This window comes from Falco naumanni, chromosome 6, assembly GCF_017639655.2.
Source record: "Falco naumanni isolate bFalNau1 chromosome 6, bFalNau1.pat, whole genome shotgun sequence".
Lineage (NCBI taxonomy): Eukaryota > Metazoa > Chordata > Aves > Falconiformes > Falconidae > Falco > Falco naumanni.
Genome location: NC_054059.1, coordinates 13,506,440 through 13,533,832, shown reverse-complemented (window position 1 = coordinate 13,533,832; position 27,393 = coordinate 13,506,440). Strand labels below are relative to the sequence as shown.

Below are 27,393 nucleotides of genomic sequence, written 5' to 3'. Positions count from 1 at the left end.
GAATGGGTAATGAAACCCAGTTTAACTGCTAATAAATATCAGGTAATAAAACCCAGTTTAACTACTAAACCTTAAGCCAGGAAAAGTGTCTAACATAATTTGAAGGGAATGTGTACTTATTTCATGCATGTGTATATGCAAAAATTAGATGCTGTTGTGTGAGTTCTGAGGTTTTCATTTAAACAGCACTTTCTGCCAAGAATTGTCCATTAACTGTCTTGATGCATACAATTGAAAATGTTGTATTGTGCTGTACGCTTCACCTTTTGCTCCCTGCATAGGTCATAGAACTGCATAGTTACTCAGGCCTTTCCTTCTTTTCTTTCATTATTTTATATTTAAAAGCCAGTTTTTACCTAACCTGTTGTAGCAGACTTTGAAAAAAAAAATGCTCTGGTTCCAATTTAGCTTACAATTCTTACAAATGTTTGAGATTTTTTGTTCAATTATTTTTAATTCTGTACTTTCCATCCTTTAATCTCACATTGAATATAATTTTTAATCTGAACAAAATGGATTCTATGTCTAACTATATGAAAAATATTAACAGTTTTTCTTTCTGTTATCAGCAATCTCCCAGCAGCCACAGGGAGAATAAAATACACTATTTGCAGGAAATTATTGTAATGTACAATATTGGGGAAATAATTTTAAAATAACAAGTGTGGGAGTATTTTATGTGAAGGCATGGCATATAAACTCTGTCTGTAATGTTACTAAGACTGAGAATTTAGTTACTAGAGCTTTAGGAAATAGTATTGTTATGCAAAAGACTATAAAGCTGTGATTTTTTGTTATAAACATTTGCTCAGGTGGTCATATAGGTACAATTCAGCTGGAGGAGTTCCAAATATTCCAGTCAGTAGCAAGTTTGGATTAGTGTCTCTGGGCAAATGTGTGAAGAAAACTCTGAACTCTAGATCATTTACATTTTACACAAGATTAGAAGAAACTGACTGTTTCATGGTCAATGGTCATTTTTACTCACCATTCAGTTCCCAGAAAAATAATATTACAAAGAACAGCTCAGTGAAATTTACTGCAAAGTCAAGGAAAAAAAAAAGAAAGGAACAGAGGAACATAAACTGAGATGACTCCTTACCTTTCAGTAAGATTAGTAGTTTTTTCATAAAGAATTGTGGAGTTTTTGGGGTTTATGGTTTTTCTGTTTAATTTTAAGATTGTTTAGGGCAGGTACATTTGGGGTTTTGTTTTGTTTTGTTTTGTTTCCAACCTAAGTCATTTATATTAAGAGAAAGTATCAGTCTTTAACATAGCTTTTGTTCCTGTCAGAAATTCCACTAAAAATGTAATGTAGCCTAAAATGTAATGTCGTGAAGTAAACCACAAATTAATCCTATATATCAGGAAAAAAACCACCACCTTTGAACTAAAATACTTGTTTTGATCTTACTAAGGTCATTATTTGGAAGAGTTTATGGTATTTCTCAATGCTAGGTTTTAATTTTAATTATTTTAACAGTGGTTGTGGGGCTACTTACAAGAGCTGAAGATAAGGAATATTAGAGTATGACTTCTATATTTTGGAATTGGAATTGCTACTTCCAAGAGTGGGGAGTTGCAAGTAAAAAAAAAAAAAAAAAAAAAAAAAAAGCAGATTGTAATTACACTGGTCACTTATACTAGAAAAGAAATTAAACAATTAAAGAAAATACTAGTAAGCAATTTGTCAGCACTGAAAAAACTTGTAAGACGAACACAAGCTATTAAAACCAGCACAACACAAGCAAGGCTAGACTAAAGAAAGGCTGAATGACTGTCCCAAGAAGAATAAATTCTAGAAAATTCTTAGAGGGATATGTGTATGTGTATGTGTATGTGTATCTTTTTTATGTTTTTCTCATTTTTTTTTAACCCATCCCTTTGAGTAATTTACAGAGCAAGATTTTGCCATGTTTCAAAATCTTGGAAATGAAATTTTGTTGTTACAAAAGGTCAGATTAGAGACATTGATTGTCACCTTGCTTTGTCAACCTTTCAGTAACAGAATATTAATGAGTATTGTATTAGTTCATGTCTTGACAAGATGAATAGGCTTGCCAATAGATATGAGAGCCAGGTGGGTTTGGTTTTTTTTCCCTTTGGCTTAATTTTTGTCTATAATTTAATCCAGAGAAGGATCAAGTGCTTAGAACAAATTTCCAGTCCTTAAATTGTACTTACATACATAGTACATTTATAAAGGGTCTTGAGCCATCTGGATATAAGAGTTGGATCAGCATATACAATGACAGAATATTGCTCTAGAAAATCTGGAAATGGAAACCACTTTTACAATTTTAACATCTTTAAATGTTTGGTGATTTTTATGTTCAAGGCTTATCCTGCATAATAGTACTTTGGTTTAAAGAACTAAGGCTGTAGATGCACAGAAGTATTATTCTGCAGGTTTGAGTGTTTCTCGCTTTCAGAGGATCTAATTCTAATCTTCTTCACTGTAATTTTCTCAGCTGAAAACAAGAATTTACTTAACTATAATATATTACTATAAAACAAGCTTTATATGACACATACAGAAAGATAAAACTAGTATTAATGTATCTTTAGCATTTGAACATTATATATTCATATCTTGCAGATTAATAGTGATGTGAATTAAATAGATCAATTATTAAACAGAAAATAAAATACAAACATTCTCTTTGACCTGATTTTTTTCAGTGGCTTTTCTTGTTGTTATTCTTGTTCTTTTCAACCTTTTTTCTTAAAACACTGTTGATTGTTCAGAATAGTTGGTTTCCAAATTGATTTAATGACTAATTTTTAAGCAACCTCTCGAGCATGCCTATTAATATATAGGAGTATACCTACACATTTGTTCCTTTACCTCCCCATCCACAGACTAAATTAAGTAGTTAAGAGATTATGAAAAAAGATGGACAAATGTATATGCATATCTCTTTAGTGAGAGTTAATACATTAAATTCAAATTAGCTTTACAATATTAATTTATTCAGAGTTTGTTATCATTGCTTCATTTTATATCTAAATTAACTGGTTTATTAATGAAACTAGGCGATTATATTTTGGAGGAAGTATAAATCACAATTACATGTGCTGTGTGGTATATAGCATGTTATTTGGATTTGCAGATAAATTAAAATATGATAGACAGTTGACCACAGTGAGAATGTGGGTTGCAGTGCATTATTTAGAGAACATAATATTTGGTCTTACGCATTGTGAACATGTTGATGAATGTGGTCACATTTTCCCAGTAGTTTGATTAAAGACACACCGAAGTAATTTTTTAAAAACTGCACAACTCAAACAAAATCCTCTTTGCTCCAGAGAGAATATGAACTCTCACCTTCTGACAGCACAGAAGTTTACCCCAGGGATACTAAAGTAACAAGGCAGCAGTTGTGTAGGACATCGAGCTTTCAGTGAGACTGAAAACCCTGTCTACAAAACACAGTTGACACTGTGCTGCATAGCTTTCAAAGTTGCCAATCACATCACAAAAGTTCGGTTTTATATGCTAGGCAGAGTTATATATGCATACACACTCTCACACGTCTATTTTTGAGATATCCAAGTCCTGTACTGTAGTGTATAAATCAATACTGCAGCAGTTGTAAACATTAATGGACACAGCAGCTGCTTCCCTCGCTGCAGCTAAGTAATTAACTGGCAAGAGCTGTGATGAAATACCGCTCCCTTCACGAAGAGCGATGGCTTGTTGAAGGTAGCTCAATGACAGCAGTGTGGGGAGACACTGCCAGGAGGCCAAACGCAGAAACACTGTGAAAAAGGGAGCAACAGGTTAAGGGCAAAGAAGAAAGTAAGACGACAGGCTCCTTGTGGTCCTTGCAGTGCCTGGAGGGTGTTTGATCAGGGTATCAAAAGAGGAAGAAGGTCTGAAAGGCTGCTCTGCCCTTGAGAGCTGCCATGCCTGGTGGAGCAACCCCCCCCCAAGACCTTCTTAAGGAACAGGAATAATATTTAACCCAATTTCCTTGTTTCTGCTTAATCGCTCATTAGTGACTGCAATGGCCAAGCATACTCTTTTTGTTTTCATTTGAATACATTTCAAAGAGAGTGAAGCGTGTGATCTGACAGCAGCAGTTTTACCATGTTTCAGCTTTCTGCAAAGACTTTTATTTCCCTCTATTTTGTAGATTTCATTATAATGGACATTTTTTCTGAAAATGTTTTTGTATTCTTTTTACTTGCACTGTGGGAATAGTGACTATAAACTGTATGATACTGCTGGTAGGAAAGATGGGTCTCAGATCACAGATATACAATGTCTTACTACAATTCAGCTATAGGACTACTTTTTTAATATGTGTAGCTGTATCAGACTGCAAGTAGAATTTCCTCACCCAGTCTTAGGATATCAAATTAATACTCTTTATAAAATGACATTTTTTAAAAAACAAAAGTTAATTCTGCACTGTCATTCTGTTCTTCATTCTTAGCCTTTTATATCCTCTTTTATCAATGTATCTGAAAGCTTTTGGCTAGTGATGCAGGACCTGGTCTCTGAATCTCAGTGGGCCTGTTATCCAGTCCTTTGTCCTGTGCCCTCTTCCCCTTCCTTTTCCTCACATTATACATACTTCAGGGAATGGAACATCCTTTATTTATGTTTGTACAGTGCTATGTTATTATAAAGTGCCATGAGTATATGTTGGTTTTAAATATTTATACTCTACTCATAAAATTCAATGCAGTCAGCAAAATACTGAAGTAGAGGATCAAAATTTCCCTAAATGCCTTTCCCAAAAGCGTCTTCAGGACTTTTTTTATCTTTGACAAAGAGGTGGATGGAAGAATTTAAATATTTAATAGATTTTGATTTCACAGTTTGCCATGTTTTTCCTATAAATAAAACACTTTTCAGAGAAAAATATCAAGGTGTGTTTTGTTTATACAAAACTATCTTTATACCTACTGCACTAACACTGTTCATGAGAGAACTACACTAACAGCATAAGAAAAGAGTATTTCACCTGTTTCTTCAAATCACTTGTAATTTTGGTAAAAATATTTTTTTATTCTGTATTTTAGATCTGATTTATTTATGTAGTTCTGACTTCTGGGAACATCTAATGTTCGGATGAACAGAAATTCAATTTTGCAGTTTTTAGACAGTTAGGTACTTCTAAGTCAATCTGAGTTTTGATAAAGGAGGATTTAGAAGATTAGGGACAAAACTTGAATTTTAATTTTGCCTCAACTCTTCCTAGGCAGCAAAATAACCATGAATGATAATAAAGACATTTCAATTTCCCAAAACATTACACACAGTTTAATGGTGTGTAATAAACCCAGATTCCCATCCTGTTCTAAATCAAATCAGAAATCTTCCACTGACTGCAAAGAGGTTGGAGCTGTGATTACAAAGATCAAGAAAAAAAAAACCCAAACCCAAACCAACAATATTTTGAGAAAAAAATCTCTGCTGATTTAGAACCTAATTGACAAAAGGACTTGGGTATTGAATATGGTGTCATCTGAAATCCCAGCCTCCAGACATTTTGCCCAATATATACTTAAAATTTTTAAAGGCATTTTGGTTTTGACATCCAAGTTCCTGAGAGGCCTAAAGCTCTGCTTCTAAATGCACTTAGAAATGTTTGGTCAATTCAAGTCTCTTAACAGATTAACTCTTATCTCATATTTCAATTCTACCAGGATATACCAAATAGACAACTTTATGCTTACCTTATATAAGGAATGCAGCAAAGACTCTGTTTTGAGGTTCAAGTGCTTTTAAAATACTCCATAAGAATTAGCCTTAAGGTTTTGCGATTTCAGTTGTACCAATCTGTCAGAGTATAAGCATGATCTTGTAGGAGGAGACCCAAATAAATGTTTAGGTCAAACATGACATATTTATTTTTTTTTATACCAGTAACTAATGTTTATTTGTTTGTTTTATTTTCTTCTTAGGGCACGTTGAATCCCTACTGTGTGCTGTGGGATGATTCAAGAACGTAAGTGACAGATGTTTTCTCCTGTTGCTATGGCTCAAACTTACAAAGCACCTAAAAATATTTAAATAGTCAGTCAGTAAATGGACTGGCATTGAAGGCAGAGAAAATGAACCTTTCACAAAGTGAAAGTATTGGATTTGCCAGTCACTTGGCTTCTTTTCTGCATCTATGTAAATTGAAATAATACAATACCTCACCAGGAAGAGATTTCTCACATAGTAATTTTAATCTGATTTTTCAAGATTAAAATGAGGATGTCTAAGAACTGGAGTTCCTTGTTGGTAGTTGCTAGACAGTGAGTGGGTAACTGGTCACACAGATAATTAAAGGAAGGCTCCCGTTTCTGTTACTGCAGGGAGAAACATCATTTTCAAGTGTGATACCCACAGCAATCTTCATTTTAGTTGGTGCAAATTTTCATTTTAGTTTAGTAAAATAATAGCTGTATACTAAATAGTGAAAGCTTGCTAGCAGTCTTCTGCTACTTTTTTCAGCGTGTGTCCCTTCTGTAGCACAGAAAATGATGCTGTAAAGAAGTAAAGCAGTAAAATCAGAGTGGTTTGAAAAGGATTCCAAGTTTATGCAGTTGTAATTTGTTGCATTAATCCTTGACAGTAAATCTCCCATTAAAGTCAAGGTGAATTTTGCCTAAATACAGATCAAGTGTTTCAAGAAGCATTCCTATATGATTTGCATATTATTTTTTTAAAAGATAACATTGTACCTCTTGTCCAGGTATATTGTGTATGTCTTACACTGCAGACTTATCTACTGTGTTAGAAATTCTACGCCTGTGATTTTGTGAATGCTTTTGTCCTTGAGCCTGGGTTTACATCAGTACATTGATGGCTGAGAAACAACATTATAGTATAGAAATGAGAAACTTTGGACACGGTACTAGAAATCATTCCAAATACAAATAGTGCCATGGTCTGTGCCTCCATGAAAGAATCATAATGCAGTTATTTGCCAGCAACATCATAATGTTCCATTTCTGTAAGATGTGTGGAATAAAGTACATGAAAGATTGATATTACGTATTATGTGCATATGAGACACAAAACATTTGGAACACATTCTTTGTTTCCTCTTCTCAATGTTTTGCTTATGCAGTATTAGTAGAGTGCTTTATTTACAGTTTTTTACATGCATTACTTAAGGCACTGTGTATTTAGAGCACATGCTCTGATTTCACTGCTTCTGTCCAGAATATCAAAGGCGTATTTCCATGGAATTAGATTACCAAAAAAAGAAAGCATGCTGTGGATTTAACAATGTGATGAAAAGGTTTAATGCAGATATGCAGGATGAAAGTGTGAAGCAATCACAAAAAAAAATGTTTTATACTTGCCAGTTGTTTTGCATGCATTTCTCTTAGTATTGTTTATAGAGAAGTTTAGTACTATATGTAAATACTGCTTTCAGTATGCTTCGGAATCTGGATGGAAAAGTGAACTTTTGCAACATCTAAAATTTGCATAAAGCTTACATAAAATAGTCTAAGGTTTTGAGGGAGAAACACATGCTTTTGTATTCTGATGGGTGTCTTTTTTAGTCATATTATTTAATAGTAGCTATTGAAGATGTTAAAATATTTGAAGATTGGGGGCATGCTTGGAGATCTATCAGTTTGGAAAAGTGATATGAGCTATCAAATATTCACAATAAGATATGACGTATCAGTAAGGTCTGCATGGACACCACTTTCATTTGTTTTACAAATGTATGTGTATTATTTTATGAGAATGTTACATTACCTCTTACCTGAGTATGCAATAGCAAGAACAAAATTCTACTTTTTTCCTCCATCCCTTTGGACAAGATCCCTGACGTTAGCTGTGGGAGCATGAGTTGTTTCATAATTTTATTTTTGTTTTGGAGCATTTTATTTGTATGTACTCAAATATAGTTCAGACTTTGTATTCTGATAGCATGAGTTTAAAATTATCAGGAAAGCTCTACAATGCTGAATAGAGTTCCTATCATTTATAAGTCTTTACAAATAAATATGTAGAGGACTATAGAATTGGTTAGGTGCCCGTGATGATGTTGTGTTCTTGGAGGCTTGCTTTGCTTTTATTTTTTCCACTTTTTCGCAAGTCTCAGGACTTAGCCACTCTCAACAGTAGGCGACTGAATTTGATGGGATTAATAGCCCCTCATCCACATTGCAAATCCTGCAGAGCTGTGCTGTACTCATGTCCTTCCAGACCCAGATTGGGTAATTATTGCATAACCAGGATTTGGCAAGCATTTTGGAGTAAACCCAACAAAACAGTTTGCTTTTAGTTGAAGGTACTTAACTAATCAGTAGTCTATGCTGAGACTGATGCTTTAAATTAAGTGGTTTTCAGATGAAAACTGTGTTTGCTTTTATCACAGACATACAGCTGGCAGTAACCTCTGATGGGTTCTGCCACTTTTTTAGCTACTTCTCTCAGATCTTTATCTGTATGCGTTGCAAGTTCACATTTGGTAAACGATGCTTCCTCCACTGATCTTGTCAGTTTAAAACTTCTCCAACAGTAGGGGAAGCTTTGTCTCCCTGGGTTTTGGGCATGTTTCTCAGGAGATCGATCAGTTACCTATCATCCATCCTTGAAGAAACTTCTGGATCTGTGAGCTGTTTAACCACACCAGATCATCAAATTTATCCTACTGCCATTGCTATCTGCAATAATTTGGTCATCCTACATTTGACAAAAGCAGTTTTAAACCATTCTTTCTATGAGATTTGGTGATTCTTCCCTGTGACGATGTTTTGCAAGGTTTTCCATTTATCAAGCTGGCAGGCTTGTGCCCTCGCCATAGGCAGCTTGTCAAATTTGTGTACAATACTGAGACAATGCAACTAAAGAATAAAATATTATGTCATGTATTATAAAGGGCAAACTCAAATCCAATAATTCAGCATTTCATTTCATTTGATTCTCCCAAAATGTATAGCACATCTGTCTGTGTTGATTGAAACAAGGCTGCTTATGAGTTCTGGTGTTTCCTTTGATATTTCCAGCTACACAAAGCTGGTAGCATCAACGGTATGTAAGTGATGATTTTTCCCCCCTCAGAAATCTGAGTGATATCTTCATCTATTCATTTCAGAAAATGTATTTTAAATGTTGCTTTCAGTAAAGTCTAGGATTCTGAATGATTCTTTCAGTACATGGGAAAATGTGTGGAATATTTATAATTTACATTCTCAGGAGAAACAATTTAATTCCTTAAACAAAACAAAAACTCAGGGAAGATTTATATCTTTTCTGCTGTGCCATGTCTGGCATGAACAAACTCTCCCTGCTGTCAGGAACTGTTTGCAATATGTTAATTCCAGTGTCTCAGTCCACAAAGAACAAAATGAAGTGGGTCAGGTACTAGAGCTGACTTTCCCACCCCACAAAAGTGATTTAAAAGATTTTAAGATGAAACAAAGCTTCTGAAGGTTTTTCTTCTGTCCCTCCTACCTTTCCAGAAAGGAAAGGAAGAAGGAAAAGTGAGACAGCAAAGGCAGTTTCAACCTGCAAATAATCCAATGGTTAGAACATTTATTTGGGGACCTCAGGGACCAGACCTTTGATTTTTTTCTTTACAGAAGTTACTTGAGGAGTTTGAAACACACTTTTCAGTATCGCAAAAGCAGCCCATGACTGCTGAGCTGTCAGCTCCTCCGGAGTGTGTTACTCGTGTCCTGCTGGAACTCTGCCATATTATTTAGGAAAATATTAATAGATTGGGGAACCGATTCCCAGCACCTCTATATTTAGTTTTACCATTTTTTCCATGTGTTTGTCACCATGCCACATGTAAATCTTAGCCATATCACTGTCAGTGATTTTTCTTAGCACTTTTTTGCTTTATTTAAGTCTGGGCAAGGCTGTGTAAGCCCAGTGGTCAAAGAATCCTTACATGCATGTGTACATTTCAATTTTTAAAATGCCGTTTGTGGCAGTTTTGTTGGCTGTCTGAAAAGTTCACTTGAACTTTTCTGCCTTTTCTGATGCTTATATCTGTGATAGATGCCATAACAGACAGTCTGTGTGGAGCTCTAGGATCCATGAAAGTTTGGCCTGACAAAGTTAGTCACTTGTCTTAGTGGACCTAGCCGCTGGGCTCTTGAACCAGGGTGGAGAATTCAAAATACAGTGAGAGGCTGGAAACAAGGTGTCACAGTACCGAGCATCGTGAGTACCACCCTCACAGGCAACCCTCGGATAACATCGTCATGGTGAGGGTGTCGAAGGTGGAGTAGACGTGGTGGGTCACTGGAAGGAGGTGACATCTCACATGGGAGTTTCAATAGTCACTGACTCATTAGCAAAATAATGCAGCCGTTGTTCATCCTTTAAGGAACATGTGGGCGTAATGTGGGCACATGTGTACTCCACAGGGCAGTGTCAGTTGTTGCTGGTGTGCTCCACAGCTGTACACAGTGCAACATGACATCTCACAGCACTAGGTAAGGAAGGGGCTTTGGTATTCTGGGGCTCTTTTCTGCCAGTTGCTGCAGAATGATGTTGTAACAGTATGACAGTGTTTTATTTGTCCATATGTGTGCTCATAGCAGTTTGTGCCTGCTGAATATTTAGTTGGCAGAAGTACAATGCAGTTAGCTGGAATTTTTAATATTGCAAGGATTTTAAACTGGTTCAGTTTTAGTTAAGGGCAAGTGGTAGGTCTGCTGGTTTGTTTTGGTTTTTTTTTTCTCGTCATACAAATTTAATTGACAGTGATTTAGATTTTTTATGCTGGAGCTATGTGAAACTATGAATACCTATATATGAGAAATGAGAAATTGTATACATTTATATAACTTCAGGATTTCACTCCAGACATATTATAACATACTCCATTAAAAGGAAGGTTAAAAAAAAGTTTACAATTACTTTTTAAATTACGCCCTAGAGCTTTCAATTATTTTTTCTCCCAGTGTCCCTGGATACAATTGTGGAGAAATAGTCCATAAACAAATTTGTTCAATGCAAATAAAGAAGATTCTACCAGTTAATTGTAATTTTCTCACAGATTTGCCTATAGGGTAGAATGCAACTCAGCTTTAGGTTGTAAGCTCACATGCATGCCTGAAAAAGAACTTTTGCATTTTGTTGCCTTGTGATAAAATTGACAGGGAACATGATCTAATTCGTCTGTCTCCTCTCCACTTTGTATTTTAGAACTACCATGAACAACCATTACAGTTATTCTATGTTTGACTCAGCCTTGCAAGCCTTTGAAAATATGTTTAAGAAGACTCTTTATAACTCACATAAAAATGTCTCAAGCTAATCAACAAATAATTAGAATATCCTAAACTTAGAATTTGCTTCTGAAAATGTAGAGTAGCCTCTCCTTGCTTTATATTACTTTACAGTTATATTATTTGTTTTTTACCAGGAAGATACTGAGGAAATATATTTTTCTATAAGTAGAATGAAAATTGAATGAGAGTAAATCATGTAAATAGAGTTTGGCAATATATGCCAGCTTCTTTTGTTCACTTCAGTCAGACTTGTAGGAACAGCTTTTCAGTCAGACCTTGCTTCTTTCGTATTTTTCAAGGCAGAAAATTTCCTTTCCATGTTAGCTTCTATGCTTATGTTTGTGGATGTATTGGAAGAGTTAACATTAATGAACTTACTCAAAAGATAAATGCCTGCTGGTGTACCTGCTTTTATGAAGAACTTTCCATAATGAGATCTGTGTAATAGCACACTAGTCTTCTGTTCCTGGTAGTCTTGCATGAAAGACTTTACAGAATCACATTCTTTTTCCGTTAAAACAGTATGGAAGGAAAAAATTGATCGAAACTCCCTTGCAGACAGCCAAAAGGCTTTGACTGATTTGAATCATAGCAGATCAAGTGGCAAACCACTGTTCAAGACATGCAAGATCTGAATCTAAATTTCTTTAAATTTACAAACTGCTAAGATTACACTCTAATGAAGGAGTACTTAGTTCTGAAATATGTAGGTATTATAAGTATAAAATGGAGTGTCTTTATATTGAAAAAGAGTCCGACCAAAATTTTCTTTGCTTACATCGCACACAAAATGAATCAGTATCTATGGGAGGAATTTATAATTTAGTTCTTTTTTATAACACTGTTCTTCACTAACACCTACACGGCCAAGAACAGAGCTTACATGGCCTGCTGTGATTTACAGCAAAAAAAAGGAAATCAAATTAATTCTTGTTAATAAGTTCACTTTCTTTTTAATTTTTACTGGGTGATTAATCAACTCCATTTGTTGAGAACTCAATTGCTATTTATTGCCTTCATGGAAATGTAGATTTTCAGAAACTAAAAATAGTGGTTTCTTGTAATATCAGGCAATTATAATTCTGAAATGTGAATAAAAAGAACTAGTGGTTGCATCTTCATAATCAAATTTAAAGATCTGAGTTGGACTTTTGACAGATTTGTTTAGTGTATAGTGAGAGCAGAAGATAATTAAGCAGTTTGAATAAACTTCAGAACAGATAACAAATTGGTCATAATTTGGTTTTGTAACTGTGTTTCCAGAAAAATTCATGGATGTTACCAAGTCAAATAAAATGTGACCATTGTTTTTTCTAGTAATACCTCACCAAGAAATGCATTAAGGGGGGGCTGTGAATGGTATGGTGCTGGACTTGGACTGAATCTTGTAGGGGCAAAGAGTGTTTGCCAAATCCAATACAGCTTCCAAAAGTACAGTATAGCACAATCACAACTGTGAAAGTTTATCAGTCTTTCTCATTTATATCATGTAACTCTTGAAGTGTGTAATACCTGCAGATTTAAAAGCAATTTAACATAGAGGTTTGTACCACCCTCCCTGGTTTACAGATAGGGGAAACTAAGGCATAATGAAAGCAAATCTGTCAAAGGTCACCCACTAAAGTCCGGTGGAGTTAAAGTTCCGTATTCCTGAGTCCTAATTGAGCATGCTCTCTAGCTGTTCTGAAAGCCAATATAATTTCCCTGCTATGATGTAGATCTCTAAAGTTTAAATAGTTTTATAATTATATTTCTGTTTTTTTCTCATTCATTCTGATGAGCTCGTGACTGTTGCCCATCCTGAAAAATTTAGCTCTGTTTATCCAATGGAAGTAGTGCAGCAGCACTAAAGGTCCTTGTATTACGCCATGCTTAACAAAACCTGAAATCTACTTGCGTCACCCAAGATGAAAAATCTGGGGAACATTGCTTATCCATGTGAGAAGGAACTGTGGGAATTCTGCCATTCTCTCCTCTTCCTTCGACAATAGGAGCACAGAACGTGCATAAATTGCTTCTAAGTAAATCATGTTGTGTAGTATTGCACAGATACATATTAGTTACTTTCAAATTTTTTGCAGTCAGTACAAAAAAGACAGAAGTACAACTCATATAAATACACCTACTTGTATTAATATGATGAGAATATAACAGAAGGCATTTCTGAGCATTTGCAGAGTATAACATAGCTTCCAAATGCATGAATCTAAATATGATTGAAGTCTTGTGAATTGGTAAATACTCTTCTCTGATTAATCAAACATCATGTAGTCTGATCTGTCTTTCTGCAAGAATAGTGTTTGTATGGCAAAATGATCTTAAAATAAATTTTGGGAATACTATTTTAAAGTGTATCGTATAGGTTGTTACCCAGTTGTTCTTTAATTATCAACACTGAAATCGTATCTCTGCTTGTTAAAACTGTAACACTCCATCAGAAACAGTCAAACACACATCCAGTTTAAATCTGCCGTATTTTGTCAAGTGCTGTCACAAGTATAGACCTTTAATGCTATATCAGCATCTCACTGACCTCACAGGTATCTTTACACGTAATTAGTCATTTGCTGAATCTCTGTGCCATAGTTGAGCAACATCAGCAGATTCAGTTAAATCTCTTCCTGGACCAGTCACTAGAGGGAAGCAAAGACCTTCACGTGCCTATCCATGACGTAAATCAATGTCTATGTCCTCACTGACAAAATTTTGAAAAAGACCTATTTGGTGGAAAGCCACCCTTCAAAAAAAAGAAGACAAAAGTATATTTCTGTATGGTTGACTTCCAGAGGCCATTGCCATTAAAAAATAGAGTTATTTTCATGAATAACATTTTGAGAATTTGAATCTAGACCAGAAGCTCAGTGCAGAGTAAATAAACAAGATGGGTTTAAGATTTTCATTCTTTGAAGCATCCCAATATTCAAAAAAGTACATTGAAATAATGGTAGCATAGTAGCTATGCACTTGCGTCATCTATGTGTAGCAAAACCCAAGATAAAATATTCCATTTTTTTGATATCTTTATTGATCCTCCCTTAGTTATCCATGCTTCCATTCTGTAGTGTTTTGTCTGTGGTACTTAGAATCTTATCCTGCATAAACGTGTCTTTGGTGTATACCAGGTAAACAGATGAAGAGATCATCAAGGCATTAAACAAGAACTACTAGTTCATTGTGTACTCCATTACAGCACAGTGAAAGCATAAAGTGTATATGAACTTACATTTATCTTCAAGTATATGAGGGGTTATATGTGGGGTAGCTTTACCCTGTACTGTGGTCTTACTGTATTTAATTCAGCCCTGTTCCACTTACTGAGAGTACAACTCAACTTACTACCATTCTCTCCTCTGAGCTAGTCTGGTTGGGTTCCTCTAAAACAGAAACAGTAGAAGCCAACGTTACATTTACTGACATTTGATTAAAGGAGTATACCTGGTATGAATTGAATTTGCCATAAAACTGAAATGCCAAGAAATAAGGATAAATTACTAAAAATAATGTTTTAGATTTTATCAGCTAAAATTGTAAATGTTTTGAAGACTGTTAGGACAATATTTATACTACTACCACTTAATTTGAATAGAATATCTTTTATTAAGCTTAAGCTATGCAGGATGGCCAGACCTTAATGAGAATAATACAAATGTCTATCAGGATTTAAACAAGTTTAAATGGAAGGTAATATGCTAAATGAACAGCTCCGAGCAAAGCAATTTCATGAAAAAATCTGTTGTGTTGAATAGCTGCTAGATTATGGCTGAATAGATTTTTAGCGGAAAGCATGGTGTATTTGTGATGATTTTTTAATGCTATCATCTTTGTGATAATATTGAATAAGAGATTTCTTGCACAGCTAGTTAACTAAATGTAATATACATATGCATTCAAGTGTGTGTGCTGGGGATAACATCCTGCAATCCATGCTATTATTCTAAGCAATGGAAAATATAATATAATTCTAAATTTCGCTGGCTATGGTTATGATTCCCAATGCTACATGTTATCCTAATGATGCCGTTTCCAGTGGTTATCTTCTCTGTTCCATTTACCCATAAATCTATGGAAGCAGAGCCAAATGTTTGCATTTTAAATTGTATAAATATTTTTGCATATATTAAAAGCATGAATTAAAATGCCACCACATTACTGTCAGTTCATCACTTAATATAAATATGGTCCTGATTTCAAGTTTACCAACAGATCCATTGAAGGCCCAGGCTTAAACAGCCTGGATTGGGACCATAGAACCAGAATCACTCCACAGGTATTGGCACAAATCCAGGAGTTATGCCATCAACCTGAATGGCAATAATTAAGGGATTGCATGTACTGACATATAGAGCAATACAGAACCAGAAAAACAGGATCACTTTTTATAATGAATTTGATATATTTGTGTGTTTAGCCTGTAAAGAGTACATTATTTTGGCCAGACTTAAACCTAAATCCTTTAGGTTTATGCTGTACTTCATGATTGCAATTTTGACTGCAATATATATCTATTCAGCATCTTTTTAAACTGTCAGTGAATACTTTCATTGATATCTGCTCAGTTTTAAATGGCTGCTCATGAAAAGAAGGTATGGCCTTAATACAGTATCAAAATAGCCTGAAGTGTAAATATATCAAATATCAGATAATAACACAATACAAAAAGATTTATTTAAAACAAAGACAGAATTATTTCATTTGAACAACTTCTGATTGATTTAAACAACATAATGCCATAGAGCTAGGAGAGGAATTCTAAAATGAGAGAGTCGGCAGTATTCAGGAGATACTCTAATCTCTTTTTAAGCAGATCGTACTTTAAAAGTTGCAGCATGTACAGGAAAAAGTCAATAGTATCTTTTTGTATGTGCATCACTCATCTTCAGCCCGTTCTTCCCCTCCCTTCTTTTTCTTACAAGTGGACAGTCAAACATCTGATGTTTTAGGTACATAAATTGTGTGCGTACTTATACACACTCTTCATCATTTCATGTACACACACATATTAAAATCTTTGATAAATAAAGCATGTAAAACATATTTACCACCCTCCCAGAAGTTTAACTGAAAATATGAAACATTTTCTTTTTTGTACTACACAGCAAGGCATGGTCTGCATAGTGGAATATATATTTATCTGACATCAGATTCTACATGCCCTTAATGTTATTTCTATTAGATAACATACACCAAATTTAAATTACATAACATAAACCTTAAAGTGAATTACACTGTATCTTCTTCATTTTAAATGCTGGAGAAAAACTATGCTAAATTTACCAAAACCATGTTTCTACCACCACCACCTCTCTCTCTGCTTCCTTACTTTTCCTGTACAGTTGACTGCTGGGAATATGTTTTATGTTTTTCATCTGAAGCAGACAATTCTGTTCTCATATTTCTGTAATTAATTTACACAATACAACTCTGATCAGACACAACCTTCTTTCCCTCAGAGGTTTTCCCAGTAAATAGAAACATTCTCATCACAGTCAAGGAAACACACAGATGTCTAAATACCACAGTGAGTCAGTGTTTCAGCTAAAATTAGAGAACAAGGTGCTCTTCAGTTCTCAACACCATGACCTCGCCACTAAAATTACCCATTTTCCTTTAGTCTAGAAAATGTCTAGCACTTTTAAAAGAACCCACATGCTCCTGGCTTCACTCTCACCTTCCTGCAAAAATAGCAACATCTTGTGTGTCATTTTAAGGAACCATGAAAGACTAGTGGGTAGGTGCACGACTATCTGGGGATGATACAAGCTGAAATCCCAGACAAAAAGCATCTTAAGCTCAAGAGAATAAAGAAGCTGTTCAGACAGTTGTGGGGAAGAACCATAGAAGACTGGGAGTGAGATGAGAAGGTATTTTCAAACACATTCTGCTGTGTAAATATATATATGTATATATATATATATATATATATATATATATATATATATATATATATATACTGACCATGCTATTTTAGAGATACTCTTCTTTTACAACTTCTTTGTGCTGCTGCCAGCTCAAACTGTTACCCAAATGTCATTTTGTAACCTATATAACTATTTTTCCTTTTGGTTTGAGTAGACCTTTACATTTTCTTTTTCTTTTGATTAATGCAATTGTTTCTGAGAAAACATGTATCAGAAAAAAACAAGGAACACCCAGGTCAGTGTTTTGGGAATGTGACTTAAGTTTTTTATATTCTTTGTCCGATTTTGAAGTGTAGATCATCAGTAGCCAACTTTACAGGTGTTGTTTTTAATACTTTCTCTTCTGGATTTTTTTTTTGTTTGTTTAGTTTTGTTTATGAGGAAGCATTTTACAAATGTAAGAGTGATAGCTTGTTACCATGAGAAAAGCCCTTTTTTAATCAGATTTATTGCATTTCAAGTGTCCAAATTAAGTGTTGTAGTCTAAAACAGGCCATTGAATGCAGCAGGATGATTTATTTTCCTTAGATTTGGTTTCAAAATGTCCTGTACAGACAAATGAGAGATAAGATCTACAAGAAGTGACTCACAGCAACTAAGCACGACACCTATACTTTCCTGTTAACCAGACTGAGCCAGAAATCTGCACCGAACTAGGAAATTGTAAATAATTGATATGTAAATGTATTTGTGCTAGAATTAAGGGTTAATATTAAGGGCTTAGTTTAGGTAACTTAATATAGGTGTGTAGAACAATTTCAGGATATATCTACAGAAGAATCCGGTGCCCTTCAAAGCAGGTGAAGGCAAAGACAACGTAAGACATCTCTAGTAGTGCTTTGTGTAGGAAATTAAATCAATTGCTAACAGCAGAATTAACTGCAAAATTTGAAAATGAAAATACTCAAATGTGTATGTCTGGCAGTGCCGCAGTCATCGGGTACCTACTACAGGTAAACTGTCCTTTCGACTCTATAGGCCATACTGACAAGATCTTAATTGACTATAAAGAGAACTTAGACACCTTGCGTACTTATAGGTACATAAATTTAGAAGTTTCAATACCAGACTCTGTCCTGCCCTATGTATCAATTTCTACCTCAAGGTATGGATTGCCAAATTGTGTCCTTGGGGTAAACACATACTTAATGAGGATGTCCCTTTAACCTAAGGTTGAAGTCTTTGTGGAGTACTAGGAGTTCTAAGTCCCCTTCGTTCTGAGTGGGTTGAAACTCACAGCTTTCCTTTCCAGGAGATAGCCCTGACTATCAGACTTTAAGCAATGATCCAATGATCTCGTAGAACTGCTTTCCTTGAAAGCAAAAGTAAAATAATAAGCATAATTAAAAATATTGAAAATATGCTATTGACATTGAACTCACATAACTGGGGTTGTCATGGTTTAACCCCAGCTGGCAACAAAGTACCACACAGCTGCTCACTCACTCCCTGCTCTCCCTGCAGCTGGATGGGGAGGAGAATTGGGGAAAAAGGTAAAACTCATGGGTTCAGATAAGGAAAATTTAATAATTGAAATAAAATAAAATTAAATTATAACAACAATAATAATAGCAACAAGAACTGTAATGAAAAGGAGAGAGAGAGGGAGAGAGGAATAAAACCCAAAAGGAAAAAAGAAGTGATGCACAATACAATTGCTCACCACCTGCTGGCCGATACGCAGCCAGTCCCCAAGCAGTGACTGGCAGCCCCTGGCCAACTCCCCGGAGTTTATATATTGAACATGATGTTCTATGTTATGGAATATCCCTTCCCTTTGGCTATCTCAGGTCAGCTGTAGCCCTACTCCCTCCCAGCTTCTTGTGCATCTGCTCACTGGCGGATCACAGGAAATTTGAAAAGTCCTTGATTTAGAGTGAGCACTAGTTAGCAACAACTAAAACATCAGTGTGTTATCAACATTAATCTCATACTAAATCCAAAACACAGCACTGCACCAGCTACTAAGAAGAAAACTGATTTTGTCCCAGCTGAAACCAGGACATAAGTACAGAAGAATAAAGTTCTGAAGTACTTTAAGATATAAAGCCTGTAGCTTTTGGAGATGGACATTTTTCAAATTAGTAAATTCATTGTTAAGTTCATAGTGACAACCAGTGACTCTATGGAGAAAATATCCTCCAATGCCAACATACAAGGTATCAGTATCTTGTCAGAGAACAGGCAATGCATTCCATAAAGTTAGTACTGGAAATATAATATCTGACATTTTTTTAATAATGAGGAGGTCTGAAATTTCTAAAGCAGAAAATCTAGTCTTATTCTGCATAGTGACACAAAAATAAAGAACACAAACCTCTTGTGATTTATTGATACCAATTGTATCTCAGTACTTTTGATTGCCTCTTAAGTCAGTTCCTAAAGGCTAACAACCCAGAAATAACCTTTTCAGTCTCGTTCTTAATTGAAGTGGGTGATTTACTCTAAAACTTAAAAGCTGAACTGAATGGCTTACATCACACTCCCCTTTCCCCTATTCACTGATCTGGCACCTTTATTTTCTCATGTATTGAAATTAATTTGACAAGAGAGATAGCATTCACACATACAAAGTAGAAACCATTTAGGTTCAAACATCCTGGTAGTAGGGATTACCTGTGTCAGCAGACAGGTCTACATAGCAAGAAAACTAATTAACAGTAAAACATAATCAGAAGCATTATAGCAAGACTTCCATGAATTGTGCCTTATAAATATTCAAAACCTGGTTTTCTGTGCCATGCACTGAATAATTTCACATGCTGACAAGTTTGGGTTTAGCTTGCTCTCAGTTGTCCTTTAAACCTCATATTTTAGCCTTTTCTTCAGTATGCTGTACAAGATATAAATTCTGATCATCATTAAATCACATTTTTTTATTACATTTTATGCATTCTTTCCAGAAGGATGTGTAAAAATAATGTAATTTTAGTCTGAGGGATATTTTGCCCTTTACAATAATATAATCAGTGAAACGTGTGGAAACTCCCAAGCAGTTATTTGAGTGGTAAAAAGGCAATGAATAACACAAGGATCATATTTACTTCCAGAAAAAGATGTTACGGATACCAAATAATTCAATATTTTTGTATTTTGCTCTTGTGTATACAATCAGTTAACTTAGAAATATCCATCTAAAGTTAATTTACTTCTGCCTGTGTGCTTTTTTTCCCTCAGTCTTCTGGGATATTTACATATAAAGCAATTTTTAAATACAAAAGTTAATGTGCATTGTGTTTTCAACTTGTTCTTCATCTAGGTGAATACGCTAGAATTTTTGCAAAATATTATGACAATTGTAATTTTTTTCATCACCAAGGAGAAGAACAGATTAGCCCCTATTGCTAATTTTTAGTGGAAATACGTAAACCAAAATCATAATATAGCAAAATGCTGTATCACATGTATTCAGCTTGGTTATATAAGCAGGTTCATTGTCTTCAATCTATGAGTTCAGTTTGATATCTGCATATTAAATGAGCTTCTCTGTCAAATTATTGGCAGTGTTTGCCTCCTTAAATTTAAGCCCTTGCTTTGCTGAACTGAAAGTCTCATTATTTTTTATCAGCTGAAAGAAAATTTCAGTAGGTGGTTGAAAAGGTCACAATATAACTGTAGCAAAAGATTAAAAGAAAAAAACTAGATATATTTAGTACCAATATATTTAGTACTCCTGTCTTAAAGAGCACGTCTCAAGTAAGGACAGAGAACAATGATATGCAAAAGCTTGGGAATCTACATAGACATGAACAGTACTGTTTATGGTTGTAAAGAAATAGTTCAATTTTGGCTGTTGTTGTAAATGAGATCTGCTTTTGCAGGAAACAAATATTTCTAATCACAGAATGGTCAGGGTTTGAGGTGACTTCTGGAGATCATCTAATCCAACCCCCTGCTAAAGCAGGCTTGCCTAGAGTGGGTTGCACAGGATTGTGTCCAGACGGGTTTTGAATGTCTCCAGAGGAGACTCCACCACCTCTCTGAGCAGCCTGTCCCAGTGCTCTGCCACACTAAAAGTAAAGTTCTTTCCTCACATCCAGATGGAACTGCCTGTGTTGCAGTTTGTGCCTGTTGCCCCTTGTCCTATCACTGGGCACCCCTGAAAACAGCCTGGCCCCATCCTCTTGTCACTGGCCCTTAAAGATATTTGTGTGTATTGATAAGAACCTCTCTCGGTGTTCTCCAGGCTACACAGGCCCAGCTCTCTCAGCCTTTCCTCAGAAGGGAGATGCTCCAGACCCCTCATCACCTTGGTATCCCTCCACTAGACCCTCTCCAGCAGTTCCCTGTCTCTCATGAACTGGGGAGCCCAGAACTGGTCACACTACTCCAGATTGAGGGGGATAACCTCCCTTGATCTGCTGGCCACACTCCTAATGCACCCCAGGATCCCACTGGCCACCTTGGCCACCAGGGCACACTGCTGGCTCATGGTGACCTTGCTGTCCACCAGAACTCCCAGGACCTTCTCCGCAGAGCTGCCTTCCAGCAGGTCAGCCCCAGCCTGTACTGGTGCATGGGGTTAGTCCTCCCCAGTTGCAGGACCCTACACTTTGTTGAAATTCACTAGGTTCCTCTCTGCTCAACACTCTATCAGCCACTCCTCCCAGTTCTATATCACCAGCAAACGTGCTGAGGGCACACTCTGTCCCTTCATCCAGGTCACTGATGAGTAAGTTGAACAGGACTGGACCCAGTACTGACCCCTGGGGAGCACCGCTGGCTACAGGCCTCCAGCTGGACTCTGTGCTGCTGATCACAACCCTCTGAGCTCTGCCATTCAGCCAGTTCTCAATCCACCTCACTGCCCGCTCATCTAGTCCACACTTTCTGAGTTTACCTATGAGGGTGTTATGGGAGACAGTGTCAGAAGCCTTGATGAGGTCAAGGTAGAAAAAAACATCCACTGCTCTCTACTAATCTACTCTGCCAGTCATTCCATCATAGAAAGCTATTACACTGGTCAGGCATGATTTCCCCTTGGTCAATCCATGTTGACTACTCCTGATGACCATCTTTTCTTCCCATGCTTAGAGATGACCTCCAGGACGAGCTGTTCCATCACTTTTCCTGGGATGGGGGTGAGGCTGACTAGACTGTATTTTCCAGGGTTCTCCTTCTTGCCCTTTTTGAAGACTAGTGATGCTGGGTTTCCTCCAGTCCTCAGGCACCTCTCCTATCTTTCATGACTTTTCAAAGGTGATAGAGAGTAGCTTAGGAATAACATTTGCCGGCACTTGGGGTGCCTCCCATCGGGGCCCATGGATTTGTGTCTGTTTGCTTAAGTGATCTCTAATACGATCCTCCTCAACTAATGGAAAGTCTTCCTTTCTCCAGACTTTCTCTCTTGCCTCCAGGATCTGGGGTTCCTAAGGAGTGGCCTTGAAAGTAAAGACTGAAGCAAAGAAGGCATTCAGCAACTCCATCTTTTCTGTATCCTTCATCACCAGGGCACCCACCTCATTCGACAGTGGGCCCACATTTTCCCTAGTCATCCTTTTCCTGCTGATGAACTTGGAGAAGCCTTTCTTGTTGCCCTTGACCTCCCTTGCCAGTTTTAATTCCAAATTGGGTTGGAATTAAAGGAAGACCTTAGCCTTCTTAATCACCTCCCTGTATGTTCTGACAGCATCTCTATATTTCTTACAAGTGACCTGTCCCTTTTTACATACCCCATAAACTTTTTTCTTCTGTTTGAGTTTTGCCAGAAGAGATGCTTGAATATAAGCCAGTTCTCTTGGACCGTTCTACCTTCTAGAGCTCTAACCCATGGGATTCCTCCAAGTAGGTCCTTGAAGAGGCCAAAGTTAGCTCTCCTGAAGTCCAGGGCTGCAGTCCTACTTGTTGCCTTGCTTCTTCTGTGCAGGATCCTGAACTCCACCATCTCATGGTCACTTCAGCCAAGGCTGCCCTCAACCTTCACATTCCCATCCAGCCCTTCTTTGTTTGTGAAGACAAGAGCACAGGATCACACCTCACCTTGTTGGTTCCTCCACCACCTGTGTCAAAAAGTTATCGTCAGTGCTATCTGCAGGAACCTCCTGGACTGTGTGTGCCAAGCTGTATTGTCTTTCCAGCAGATATCAGGGTGGTTGAAGTCCCCCATGAGAACCAGGGGCTGTGATCGTGAGGCTACTTCCAAGGCCTCATTGACTTCCTCTTCCTGACCAGGTGGCCTGTAGCAAACACGCACGATGGTGTCCCCCATGTTGGCCTGGCCCTTAATCTTTACCCATAAGCTCTTGACTCGTTCTGCATCCACCCCTAGGGAGAGCTCAATACATTCTAGTTGCTCCCTCACATAAAGAGCAACTCCACCATCTCTTCTTGCTGGCCCATCTTTCCTTAAACGTATGTAGCCATCCACAACAGCATTCCGGTCAGGCGAGCTATCCCACCATGTCTCTGTAACTGCAATGAGATCCTGGCCCTCCGGCTGCACACAGATCTCTAATTCTTCCTGTTTATTCCCCATGCTGTGTGTGTTGGTGTACAGGCAATTCAGAGAGGTAATCGAATGTGCAGGTTTCCCAGGAGGGGTACAAGAGGACCCACCATAGCCACGTGCACCCTTGAGGTGGCTGGCCTTTAGGTTCTCATCTTGGGAGGCAGCTAAGGAACATATGGCGCTGCTCTGGTTGGGCTGACTTACTCCCCAGTTGGATGTGACGGTGTGAGCATTGCCACTTTGGACCCCTCCCCTGAGTCCTTCAGTTTAAAGCCCGCCTCACCAAGCTGGCCAGCCTGCTGCCGAAATTTCCCTTGACTCTTCTAGACAGGTGGATCCCATCCCTCTGTAACAGGCTATAGTCAAAGAATGTCCCGTTGTCGTAGAGGCCATATAGTCTTATAGAAGGCTATGCATAGAAGACAACTATACGTATACATATAGAAAACTATACATATACTTACATAGAAGCTAATAGTCTTACTGACCATCAAAGTCTTCATTTTCTGTTTTACACTTCCTTCTGTAGTAAAACCACAGAAAACTCTTCTGGAAACCCTTGAGCAAACCATGATTTCATCAACAGATACAGTGGAGAATTTAATACACTGATACGCTGTGCTCAGATACAGGCAATAGAAGCACAGCACCTTGCTGCATCAGAATGGTGTTACGGACTGTCATTTTCTTTCAGTGACTTCCATTTAAATTTGGATGGGTTTATGGCTAAAAACAAACAAGCAACAGACAAACAGCTTATTGTCACTGTAAAACTTGAAAGTCAAGCACGTCCTTTCTGCCTGTCAGTAACTTTTCCCATTGGAGTGAACTGCCAGTACTGGTAAAGATGCACCAGAGCTGTGCACCATGAGGTGCCTCGTGTACTGAAGTTGTACATTTTGTCTAATCCACTCTCCCTAGTTATAAGAGGTCTGCGATGCTAAAAATAGTACTACTGCAACTAAGATAATACTGGTCAGAGCCCTTGTCAGAGTAGTTTTAAAAAGGGAAGTAATTACTGCTTTACAAATGAGAAATCTGAAGCTTGGATGTGTGTATTTGACTTCCACAGTGGTCAAAAAATAAGGAGAAGGCAGAGGTGGTGGATGTTGAACCCACAACTAATGAGTCCATATGATCTCCCAAGGACTATTTAGTGCTGAATATATAAGAAGTCCCTGAAACAGGATTCCCATCCCACACCTTCAGGGAAGAGGCATTATCATTTGGTTAGGATCAGTCTCCCTGTCATTTTCTGGCCCTATGCATTATATCTTTATATGCAGAGTGTGGCACAACTCACAGGTTATGAAGAGAGTGACCTTCAATCTCAAGTTGCCAGTCCCAGAAATAAGATGCTTCTGAACTTCTGGCTGATGAGGAAATCCAGGCCTCCCTATTTGGGGCAAAAGGTGTTTTGGAGAGCACTGCTTGTCTTCCTGGCAGTTTCATTTAAAAGGGAATCAGCCTGTCATCTGTATGACACAGTTATCTGTGTATGCAAAGTGGTTTCAGGTGTCAGTCCCTGTAGATGCCAATGAAGTGGAACTTTAAACATTTCATTTAGCAGTTTTCTATTGATTGTTTTATTTGTGCTTTACTCAAGGCTGCTCTGAATACTGTTCTCAAGCACCTCTCCCTATTCACTGTTCAAAGAAACACCTAACTCTCAGGCTTGCGAATTTTATTCCCAATGCCATGATCACAATGTTATTTAAATACATGGCTTTTTTACACCTACCCCCAAGCAACAATTTCTCTGGTCTCTGGGCTGGAGCCAGTCCAAATCTGAACTGAATCAGACCCTTTCCTGCTAGTCATTTGGTGCCTTTTAAAAATCAGATGGAACTAAAAAAGATTCTGATTTTTTATTTCACCAAGAAATAATTGTCAAATGTGATATTCCTGCTTCACAGTTTCTCCTGAGACCCACATCTCACTAAAGACTGCTTAAATACATATCCTCTGAATAGTCTCACTGAAATCTACAGGGGGGCAATATTCAAGAACATCAGTTTGCACAATTGAAGTCTTCTTCAATTTAGGACTAGAAATTTTGAGATGCTTTGTTAAAAAATAGGTTAGAAGAATTTCCAAATGATTATTTAGAGTCCTCCATCATATATCTTCAAACCTTCCAGATCCTCCCATATATGTACAGAGGGATGCAAATTTTCTGTGTACCTTTGCTGGTATATATTTTGTTGCTTTCTTATTCCATGTAGTTTTGAAATTAAGAAGGAAAATCCTTCCTTTAAGAGGGGAAAATACTAATATCAACATGATGATGATAGTTGTTTAGTTTGGAAGACGTTTTTTTCCTCATTTTTAAGTCTTTCTTGTGTGCATAAAAACAGCAACAAGTGTATGTGACTAATGACAACATTTCAGTGTTGTACTTGTGATGAACTGCAAAATAACACCTACCAAGAAGCATCCCACATTTTGCTATTTCTAGTTCCCTTGATTTTCCTATCCAGTGCTCTGTAATGTTGATCACAATATTTCAAGTATCACTGCGGATGCCAGCTATCTCCAAAGTCGTCTAGATGCAAAGGGAAAAATAACATTCACAAACTATTTCTACACCTAGTCGTTGCAGTGTACTGCAGTGTAGAGTCAGTATATCTACACTAGCTTCATCTACCTGGTTTGGTTACTGGTAGTAGTAGTGTGGTAGAAACAGCTCAGCACAAGCAAGATAGTTTTGTCAGATTCTGTCAGAACAGAATTATTTCAGGAACTGAGACAAATCACTGCTATATCATGGCAAAGGGACAATCTTTCTCAGACTAAAATAAAAACACTTTGGGGGGTATAGTAATTTCTTAACTATACCTGCATATGGCATATATGACTAAGACTATGATATATGATTAAGATTATGTAAGTGCACATTCATATAAATTCATTCAATATTAAAGACCGAATTAATAGCAACTTTTGTCTTGATGAGTACTGGTCAAATAATTCACTGTCCACATATATGCGCATACACTTTACCCTTGTATTAGACATTTGGCATCTGACTACTAGCTTTTTTGTTTTGTTGCGGGGGAAGAGCTCCCAGTCATAAAGCCAGTGGTCCTGGTCAGTGCTTAAATGCAGAACTGGACACATTAAAGGAAGAGTCTGACTGAAGATGCTGCATATGGGCAATGAAACTGCCTGCCTTCCTTTCATCCTTAATCCAAAGCAGTACAAGTGGAAACACTGTGTAAAAAGTTGATATGAATTAAGACTCAAAAGTTACAAATTAATTATGCCATAAGACTCGCCTGTCTTCCACTTCAAATCAGTAGGAATATTTTCCAAATGATCAACAGTGATTTCAGAAATAAATTTGAGAGTAAAAAGTTATTTTAACATTGCAGTTTATTTCCATGTCCATATAGAGGGCATTCAAAATACCTTTAAGAGTAACCCTTAGGTGGAATTGGACAGATTAGGTTTTATAGACACTTTCAGGCAAGGAAACAGAAAACACCTTGACTCAGCAGTTCCTTAAAAAGTCATCTGTTTCAGTCCACTGCTAGTACAAAATATACATTTGCTTCTTCTGGTCAGCAAAAGTTCCTGTAAGCAGTATTTTTTCATGATATCTCAGTTCATGCGGCATTTCTTAAATCTTCCTATGTAATTTCAAGAAAATGACATCTTTCTGATTTAACATACACAGATCTTCTAATCTCTCTAGATGTGATTTTTGCATCTCATACCCCAACAATATGTATAATTGAATTTCACATTTAGGCTGAAAGTCAGATCTTACAAAAAAAATACATAGCTAGACATATTTATAATAAG

At 36.9% G+C, this 27,393-nt stretch overlaps 1 protein-coding gene across 6 annotated transcripts in view; it reads left to right on the top strand.

The window, feature by feature from the left end:
- The window catches only part of ADGRB3 (adhesion G protein-coupled receptor B3), a 466,435-nt gene that overhangs the window by 272,125 nt on the left and 166,917 nt on the right, over window positions 1–27,393 (top strand). For all 6 annotated transcript variants that reach the window (XM_040598982.1, XM_040598983.1, XM_040598984.1 and 3 more), the window contains one exon: window positions 5,923–5,966. In XM_040598982.1, coding sequence (XP_040454916.1) covers window positions 5,923–5,966 — 44 coding nt within the window. The remainder of the gene's footprint in view (window positions 1–5,922; window positions 5,967–27,393) is intronic.